The following is a 10,235-nucleotide window of genomic DNA, read 5'->3' as shown; positions in this document are numbered from 1 at the left end:
CCCCCCCGCCCCAGACTTCATTTTGTTCTCGCAACTCTGTAATCTCATACAGCAAACCACCAAGTTCTTATTAAAAGAACAACTTTACACCACTCTCTATCTTCAACCATGTATTTCCTTGCTTTTCTTCTTATCATACTTGGCACAGAACACATCATCACCTCTATCAACCTATTGCTTTTGAAGATTTTTAAATGCAATTTAACCAAAATATCTTGAAGCAAACCTTAACTGAAATGTGTTTTTTTAAAAAATGGGTCTGCTTTAGTTAAGTTACTAGAGCAATTTAAAGTTCTCCCCTTCCTACCTTAGTTCCCCTACCAACTCTGCATACTCACTATTTACATAACATCCCAGGCCACATATCTCTCACCTTCCCTTTTCTCTGATACCGTTCCAGCACATCCCTTGGGTCCAGCGACATTCATCTCCGAAGTACCTAATCCTCTGTGGCAGAAAATCCCATGCTTGCTTAGTAACAGAACCAACATTGTATCTGGGATTGTTATGGGCCCAGTTAGAAGACTACCTTTCCCAGACTTCCTTGCAGCTAAGAGTCATGTGACCAAACTCTAGGCCAGTGATGGCGAAACCTATGACACTCATTTTTTTGGTTGATTTTTCTTTGTTAAGTGGCATTTAAATACATAAAATAAATATCAGAAATATAAATCTTTGTTTTACTATGGTTGCAAATATCAAAAAATTTCTATGTGTGACACGGCACCAGAGTTAAGTTAGGGTTTTTCAAAACGCTGACACGCCGAGCTCAAAAGGTTCGCCATCACTGCTCTAGGCCAATGAGATAAGAGCAGATTGTGGGGTTTCTGGAAAAACTCCTTACAACTGCAAAAATAAATAAATAAATAAATAAGACTTTTGTGTGTGTGTCTTTTCCTGCATTCTCTTTCTTGCTTCCTGTAATGGGAACAAACTAGCTGATGCCATGCTGGGCCATGAGAAGGCCTGAGAATGGAAACCAGCAATGAACAAAGGACAGTTGGGCAGAATGACAGATGGTGGGTCCCTGTTGACCAAGACCTCCTTTATGTGACAGAGCAATGCACTTCTATGTTTACTCACTATTATGTAGATTTTTCTACAACAACAGTCAAATTTCATCCTAAATAATCCATTCTTGATCTCCAGCTCATTCCCACAGTAGAAGAAATCTTTGTTAACAATTTACTCACTTGCACCCCCAAAAGGAATATCCAAAACCTGCTCCTTGCTGTCTTTCATCTCAGCTGCAAATGGCCCTCTTTGGGGAAGGGAAGCTTCCCTGACTAACCTCAAATGACACCCATCACTTACTGATCTGCTTCCTGTACTTGCGGTGGTTTGTGCTTTTTATTTTGTATCATGTCTCCTGTTTCCCTGGAATGTAAGTTCCTAAAAGGCAAGAACCAGATCTCATGTTTTATTTTAACCTTGGACATCACCAGCTAATTCTATTGAATAATAAGCAGAGGGTGCTCGAAGTCCCGGAAACTGTAAGTAATGAGATCCTGAAGGCCTACTAACATGGAAGCATTCCACAGGAACAGCCTAAGTAGACCCCTACATCAGGAAACTTCAAGCTGGTGCAGAAACAAATGTAGGCAAGGGATAAACTGTTCCAGGGACAGTGAGGTGTACTCATTGGGAAGCAGCAAGTTAAGTGAAAAATGACAAGGGTGGGAATAAGAACAAAACACGTTAAGGGTGCCTGAAGCCAAAATCTGTAAAAACAAAAGGCCTGCCTGCCTAATAAGCACAGTATCATCAAAACAAAAATTGTATTAGGCTTTAAAATATACATATCCATCGTCTGTGTCAAGTACCAAAAAATGTCCATTGGGAAGGCCGTGGAATTTTCTATAATATCTAAAACCTGCCATCACCTTGCCAAGGTTTAAGAAGAACATTAAGATGACCAAGGGCTCTGTGAGAGAATATGGAATAATCCAAATAACCCATCACTATTTGTGAAAGAAGCAAAACTCATGACTTTCAAATAGGAGGTCAGTGTGCCAATATCCTATGTTATTTACTGCAGAGAATTATCCTGCAGCTAAAGTGATTTCAAAGGGAAATCCCAAAGCCTCTTCCGCTCAACAGGGGAGGTGCTGAGAACAGTTTCTTGTTGGTCAGATATGTAGGCAGTACATCCACGAATAAGAACCTCATACTCACCCAGGTACCACAAAGCCCTGCCCAGGAGAATGCAATGTTTTCTGAACCGTTAATGCGGGGAGAGACTGGGTAGATACATCCATGAGGCCCGTGGACCCAGAAGAACCAGCTCAGGGAGGAAACAGGATCATCACCTGCCCCAGAGACCACTCTTACACACCTCATCCCGTTTTTGCATGTCCCACCATCCAACAGTACCCTGAGTTTTAGGAACTTGCTCATCAACATCAGACTAGTCTTTCTCTTTTAAAAGAAAAAAATATTTTTATTGATTTCAGGAAGAAAGGGAGAGGGAGAGAGAAATATCAATGATGAGAGAGAATCATTGATCGGCTGCCTCCTGCATGCCCCACACTGGGGATGGAGCCTGCAACCTGGGGATGTGCCTTGACCGGGAATTGAACCGTGACTTCCTGGTTCAAACATGTCAAACTTGCAGCCGGAAGACCGCAAGTTTGACATGCTTGTCCTGGTTCATAGGTCAACGCTCAACCATGGAGCCACACTGGCCGGGCAGACTGCACAGTCTTTCAAAGAGCAATGTGTGTGTGTGTGTGTTTGTTACAGTGTCAAGAGGGAAGTTGAGAAAAAGCACAGATAAAAACACACATACCTGAACCATTTATTATTCAGGTGATAAAAATAAATAAATAACTGCCCTTGACTCTCACTTATAAGTAGTCAGAGAGTGTAGTACTTGCTAATCTTATAGTCCTAACTAAGGTCTTTTTTTTTTAGGAGGTATAAGACTTAATCTCCAACTCTGAAACTCTACCTTGATTGATTCAGGCAAAGGTCCTCAATTCCATGGTTAAAAAATAAAACTCTCAAGTTCCTTCAAGAGGTAAAACCAAAAAAAGGGAGAGACAGAGATAAAACGGAAGCAAAACCATTTATTCTCCCTGACTTGCTCATTCATGAGAATATGTTCTTGATGAAATCTCAGCTCTGGAAAGAACCCAAAAGCTTCTAGCTGAGGGATTCTCAAATCTGGCCACACGTCAGAAACACCCGTGAAAACAGCTTACTAGGACCCTGAATTTCCCCAACCCACCTCACCCCCACTGAGTCGGACTCTCCAGGGAGGGGCCAAGAGACAGCCCTGGATTTTAAGAGCCACAGGTGATTCGGATGCAGTCGTACATTCCTGCGTGCCAACGTCCCAGCGACACACTTGTCCGGAAGGGTACATGTTCCAACCCTCGGGACAAGGATCATACGGGGTTCTCTGTTCTCACGGTTATGGCAAGTTTAAAACCGTGTTCTACACTTTCACATTTTTGAAAAAGCGCAATGCCTAAGTCTGTGAATACAACGTGCAAGGCTTCTCCATGCTCCCCTTTGGCTACCTTATTTCCCACCAATACTCGGGTGCACTTAGTCACTGTCAGGTGCTGCAGCTGAACCTCAGTGCGGGAGCTGCCGCCAAGTAAAATCCCCTGGGGAAAAATCAAGTTTACCTGGAAAGGTGAAGGAGGTTTCACTGGGCAACGTGTCAGGGGGAATGCCTCCCGCTTTGCTCAGCTCGCCAGGGGACAGGAAGTCCCTGGCAGGCTAGGCGTCCCAGAGTGGCCCCCAGCTACCCTCAGGGCAACCCCAGGAAAGAGGAGAAAACGGGAAAGAAACCCATACTCCTTGTTCTGTTCTCAGAGCACCACAAACCCGGGGAACAAACTCTCAGGGCAAAACTGATGGCATCTGATCAGAAACATGTCAGTGCAGGTCAGCAGCTGGCTAGGAAGCCAGAACTCAACATTTCGTAAGATTCACAATCTGAGGTCCTTCAAACCATTCCCTCTTAGCAGGTGATATCTGCATTTATTCAGAACTGTCACCCCTGGAGGGTGCATTGGGGAGAGGGTTCTCCAGGACAGACCATCCTACACCCCCGTGCCACCCTCACGGCCAGAGAGGGACCCACGCAGGCTCTGCCCGCTCTGGAGCAGCTAGCTGAACATTTCAGTGTGTTTGCTGAATGGCGCGCACCAGCAGGACTGCAAACAGCGAGACCCGGGCACGTGGCAACTTGCACAATCGTTTCTCACCAAACTAAAAGCCCTGTGCCCGACCTAAACAGTGACATGCGGCTTTGGGGGACCTGACTACCACTTTCTCCTCCACATTCTACCCTGAAATTGCTTCCTAGGGCTTTCCCTTTCTCATCACCAGGACCCACCTACGTGGGAGCTTTTAATACCAGACTTGGCCCGTTACATGAAAGCAGCGAATTTTCTCTAAGTTCAAAGAATGGTCTCCAAACACTCAACAGAATGCCCTAGCCGGTTTGGGTCAGTGGACAGAGTGTCAGCCTGCGGCCTGAAGGGTCCCGGATTAGATTCTGGGCATATGCCCAGGTTGCAGGCTCAATCCCCAGTAGGGGGAGTGCAGAGACAGCCAATCAATGATCCTCTCTCAATCATTGATGTTTCTCTCTCCCTCTCCCTTGCTCTCTGAAATTAATAAAAAACCAAAAACACAAAAACAAAAAACCACTGAACAGAGCCAAGTTTAGAGGTTGGTCTCCAAATGCCCACTCTGAGATGGGGAGGGGAGGGAAGGGGGAAGAAAAGTGGACTCCTGGGGATAACGGCAGCACCCTACAATTGTTACAGGTAGTTACAGGTGTGTGACAATAAGGCCCTGGCAAAGGATGGGCCCAGAACACAGGAAGGCTCACATAAGAACACCGCACTGAGGCATCCCCTGTACCAGAGACCAAAGGCAAAGCTCCCAGGGTCAACACCTGCCCCTCCCAGGCATCGCCCCTCCTCACACCCTGCACGCTGCCCACTCCACACTTTGAACATAAACTCTAGGTGAATAGCGTTTGCAGACAAACGTGTCCAGCAGCAGCGAGGAGAAAAATGGCTCCACCACCTCCTTATTCGTAATCTGACAAAATAGAATTTTCTCAGACTCAAGATTCTAATGGAAACAGCAAGATGTTTCTGGAGAGAAAGAGACGGTCCCAGCCCTGCACAGCAGCGGCCGACCCCGCACAATAGCGGCCCTGTGTTTGAACCTGAACTTCAAAAGGAGGGAATGCAGACCATCAGCACTATTAATGAAAAACAAAGCTGGAAAACACAGCCGCATGGTCACTGCGGAGAGAGCCAGAGAGAGCGCTTTCTGGCCACTTATTGTAACTGTGGCAGCATTACCTTTCAGCACGCCAAGGTAGATCACCATTTTCTGTTCCAACGCTCACAGCTGGCCTGCTTTCTATTGTACCTGCTCCATCGTTATGAGAAAGGCAAAGCAGATTATTAAAGCTGTTTCCTTCTAGTGGGCCACGGAGCTCAAAAGCTTTAAAACCAAACTTCAACCTTTCTTTACCTCAGTCTCTGGTGGGAACTTTACCCTGCGCTCATTTTTCCTATTCAGGGAGTTCCAAAGTTGCCAAACACTTAGGTAAACACCGGATTTCAAAAGTCACCTGGGCCCTAGCTGGTTGGCTCCGTGGATAGAGCATCAGTCCTTGGCGCTCGGGTTCAATTCCGGTCAAGGACACACACCTCGATTGCAGGCTCGATCCCCGGCCCCACGTGCCCGAGGCAGCCAATCGATTTGAGAGACACATAGATGTTTCTCTCTCTGTGTCTCCACCTCCCTTCCACTCTCTCTAAAAATATCCTCTGGTGAGAATTAACAAAACAAAACAAAAAGTCACCTGGGCAATTCATGTCTGCCTTTGTTTAGTGCATAATATGCTCAAATATGATGCCTCCCAATGTCTATTGCTGTCCGTGTGCTCCAGGGTCCCAGAGAGACTGCCCTTCTCCAAGTTCAAATTCAGAAAGAAAATTGATGCCTTTTTCCCTATCCCTTTCTGGCAATTTTCCTCAAAAATGTATTCATACACCTCATGGTTAACGGCTGCCACTTTGTGCTGTAAACCCAAACTGACCCATCCACACTGAGGGAAGAAGCAGGCAGTGTACTGCACACCACTGTTTTGTGATTATGTTCAGATGCCACAGTGGGAAAACCTCAAGTCAGCACAAACACGAAAAACAGTATTTAATTAATATGCTTAAGGAAGGGGACGTTTACAAGTAAATGAATGAAATCAAAAGTATCCATTTATAAATGCCCCTTCCGTGTGGGGACTTTACAGTCCTTAACAATTTGTTAATGGAGAGAAACTAAAAATTTTAGAAAGAAAAAGGAAACGCTCAAGTTCCAGCCACGGAGACTTACCTGACTCCTCTCTTTGTCCACCTTCTTAAAACACTTATTCAGCGACAAATTGTGTCTCACGGAGTTTTTCCACCCAGTAGGTGCATTTGCAAAATACGGGAAATGTTCCAAGATCCAGTTGTAGATATCCTTTACTGGCAGGCGCTTGGTCGGAGAGTCCTCGATGGCCATAAATATGAGGCAGCTAAAGGAGTAGGGGGGCTTGCAGTTGGGGTTCTGCCTGGCATCGTAGGGCATGTCAGAGTGGGCGGGCGACGGGGGCGTGTCATCGTCCAGGTCCTGGACGGGGCTGACGCTCCGGAGCACCGACTCCCCGAAGCTCTTCAGCAAGTTCTTGCTCTCGTGCAGCCAGTTCAGGTTGGTCAGCTCCTCATCTTCCATGGCCCCCTCTTCTAATCGGATGTCGGGCAGAGAAAAGTCGAGGTCATCGTCTTCCTGAAGGGCCTTGGAGAAGCCGCTGCCCCGGTAACACTGACTCAGCCCACGGGAGACGCTAATTCCTGAGCTTTCTGGCTTCTTACTGGGAGGCATGACTGGACCCATTTAGGTGAAGGCTCCTGGGAAACACATTCCACAGAGAAGAAGAGTCAGTGAAACCCAAACCGGAAAGGCAGCTGAATCCTCCTACTGCTTTGGTCCCCACCCGCACCCCCACCGCGGCCCCCTCTATGAACCCCCTTCCACACAGGAACACACCTCATGGCTTCTACCCCAAGGAATGCAAACCCACAATTCTACCACACAGAGATGCACAGGAAGTAAAATCCGTCTATCGTGCATACAGCGCAGAGACTGTCAACCCTCAACACATCAACACTGGAAATATCTCCAGCACCTTTAATGTGCAAACGCACCGTAAAAAGAATGGGAAAGTCCACAATGCCTTCTCCCTGGATCTACGAACACTCTCAGTAGGACCCTGGGAAAATCAGTTATTTCTTGCTGCCTCAGTTCATCTATTACACATGAACACATATACACAAGTAAAAATATTTCAAGCCTCGTGATTAAACTCTACCTAATAAGCTCAATGCACAACCCCTCTCTGTAGCTTGGGGGCATAGGACTCACTGTTAACCATTCTCAAAAAAAGAAAATGCCTCTAAGTTTAAGGCCAGTGTTTTCAGAGTTTCCATACAAGGACCATCCATCACAACGACCCCCGAATTAAAACTGTGGCCACAGTATGCATCAGTTTAATAAGTTTTATTTGATTTCTTCCCTCCCCTCCACAAGTCGTGATCAAACACTTAATTACATTTAGCTTTAATTACATTTGAATTCTGGATTCGAACTAGAGCAATAAATGCATTTAATTTAATTGGGACACTACATTCTGAATGAAAAAGTGAGGAGTGCAGGCACCACACACACAAATGGGAATATGAAAGACAAGCCATTAACTGAAATTGGGATTGGTGAAAAAAGTAGGGGAGCAAAAGGGCGGCTTCAAGAAAGAAAGGCAAATTCAACAAAAATTGCTACAGAATTCTCTTCTGCTGCCGCCCCCATTTTTGTCAATGACCTAGAACAGGGAGTAAAATATCTGATGAGAAAAGAAACTGAAGAGGTGGCGCGTCCACAAATAGAATGACCCCGGCAGATACAAAGCTGTCCGACCCCCTGGCACTCAATGTAAGATATAAAGAACAGCAAAGATAATGAAGAGAGGTCTCTCACTCCCCGTCTGGAGCGCTCAAACAATGTGTCTGTTCTATGTTTTCCCCCCACAAGTGAAAAGATCAAGCAATCTATCCAGAAAAAAAAAAAAAGAATGAATACATCAAAAGCAAAGAATATGATTACTCTACGGCTCGAAACGTCCACTGACACTACGCCTAAAACAACTGCCAGTTCAGTTGGGAAAATGGGATTCTAGAAAGCACTACACAGCCAACCCCAGGTGCCCCAGAGCCAACCCCGGGTGCACCCTCCCTCTTCCAAAAGGTGGACAAACAGAACCTGCTGATTGAAGGCCTGCGGAGAACTCTCTAGAACTGCTGTGAGATGACCAATTCCAAAGAAACTTCTACGGGCATCGAAGTCCCATGGAACAGGGCAGTTTGCATACCTCTTAGGTTCATCCATGTTATTATTTCTGTCATGTACTAGTACTAACCTGAGTAGCACATGACACATTTTAAAGAATAAGCTAGTATCTTGAGGCTTGGGGGTTTACAGAGACCAGACTGATAATGCTTTTACCTTCTTTATAAAACAATCAAAACTAGGTTTGTCTCTCTCAAAGTTTCCTCAGATCCCAATAAAAAAACGAATTTTTGGATAACTAGGATTATCCACACAGTAGAGTACGTAAGAGAACTACTACCCAGCCACTGAAGTCAACTTTAGCTGTAGACGAAAGTTTTTCGTCTCCTGAGCTTCCAAACAGGAAAATTATATCATGGCTGACAGTAATTTAATTGCATTGTTGCTATGACAACATGCTGCTCTCTTTCTTTTTAGTTTGTCAGTAGCTTCCCAAAGGAACTAACATGCTATTCTCCCTGCTTCCTTTTGTTTTAAGCAAACATTGCCAGCAATATGGTTTTCTTAGAAAAACTGTTAAGAAAACAGGGTTATGGGGTTCAGTTCCCTTGGATCATTTGCCTGTTTTTGTCTCTCCCCCGCCCATGCCCTCCAACTGTTAAGGCATCCCTATAAACCCGAATTCTATAGCCACAATATCAAGAGCTGCTGATCACTCCAGTTCCATTTTTAAAAAGTTTCCAGAAACCACAGCTGAGTTTTCCATTATTATACTCAAACTACATAATAGGCCAAATCTTTTTTTCCCCCAATTTGGGGGGGTGGGGGGTGGAGCGGGAATCTGGGATCATGTGAATCTGCAGTTAGACAAACATTTTGAATCTGCTGCCAAAAAGGTTGCTACATCATATACTCTAATAGTTATTCACTAGTGACCCCCTTACAACTTCTCAGTTTGCTATTGGTTGCATTCCCACAACTAACACACACTCTCTCTCTCTCTCTCTCTCTCTCTCTCTCTTTCTCTCTCTCTTTTTCTTTAATGACTTGTGTTTCGTTATCTTTTTTGTTTTCCAACGGAGAAAAGGTAGCAGGAAAGCTAGTTTCTTGCCCTCTCTCAGAATGTCTCCAAATAACTGACAAAACCATTACTGGCCCAGCTCTGAACAGATGTTCGAAGTGAACTTTAAAAAGTTGAGAAATCCTCCCCAAGCCTAACAGAGCAGCGAGTTGGGAGGGGGCTAAACAACCCCCACCCCTCCCCTTTCTCCGACGCGCACGCGCGCACACGCACGCGCTCCACTAGCATCTACTGTACTTGTCAAAAACATTTCAAGGGGACCTGCGGGAGCGGCGATTGGCTGCATCCTGTGTCAATCAGCGGCGTTGCCAAGCAACGGGGAAACTGCTCTTCTCCCTGCATACAGGGCAATTGGGAGCTCGCATACCTTCACTGCTGGTCAGATGTCATAAACCTTTTATTGGCTGCACCGCTGCGAACCTTAAGAACACATCAATAAAAGCCCGCCGTCCCCCAACTTCTCCAGGACCCAAGGAGGGTTTCAAAGAGGGCCGGGGTGAGGAGGAGTCGGGCCTCGGGGGGGGTCTCCGGAGACGCTCACTGCCAGTGCCAAGCCTGCACAGTTTGTGGGGGAGGGTATCTTTGTTAGGAGCCTGTTTCTCATCTTGGGGTGTCCCCTGGATCAGCACCCTCTCCCCCGCGCCCGAACGGCGGGGATCCTGTCCTCCGTGAACAATACGAACTCTGTTCCTTTCGGGCGTCTTTTTGGAAACCAAGGCAGCGGGAAAGAGCCCACACGTCGGGGCAGGAAACTCTTCGGACCGGCAACTTCCCCGCTCGGGGGCTCCCG

The 10,235-nt window shown here is 46.1% G+C and overlaps 1 protein-coding gene across 8 annotated transcripts in view; it reads right to left on the bottom strand.

The window, feature by feature from the left end:
- The window catches only part of FOXN3 (forkhead box N3), a 289,030-nt gene that overhangs the window by 212,338 nt on the left and 66,457 nt on the right, over positions 1 to 10,235 (bottom strand). For all 8 annotated transcript variants that reach the window (XM_006754726.2, XM_006754728.2, XM_006754729.2 and 5 more), the window contains exon 2: positions 6,376 to 6,932. In XM_006754726.2, the coding sequence (XP_006754789.1) occupies positions 6,376 to 6,918 (543 nt within the window). In that variant the 5' untranslated portion in view covers positions 6,919 to 6,932. The remainder of the gene's footprint in view (positions 1 to 6,375; positions 6,933 to 10,235) is intronic.

Source organism: Myotis davidii, unplaced genomic scaffold (assembly GCF_000327345.1).
Source record: "Myotis davidii unplaced genomic scaffold, ASM32734v1 scaffold732, whole genome shotgun sequence".
In the NCBI taxonomy this organism is placed as follows: Eukaryota; Metazoa; Chordata; class Mammalia; order Chiroptera; family Vespertilionidae; genus Myotis; species Myotis davidii.
The sequence above is the reverse complement of the archived record's forward strand: the minus strand, read 5'-3'. Positions and strand labels throughout refer to the sequence as shown.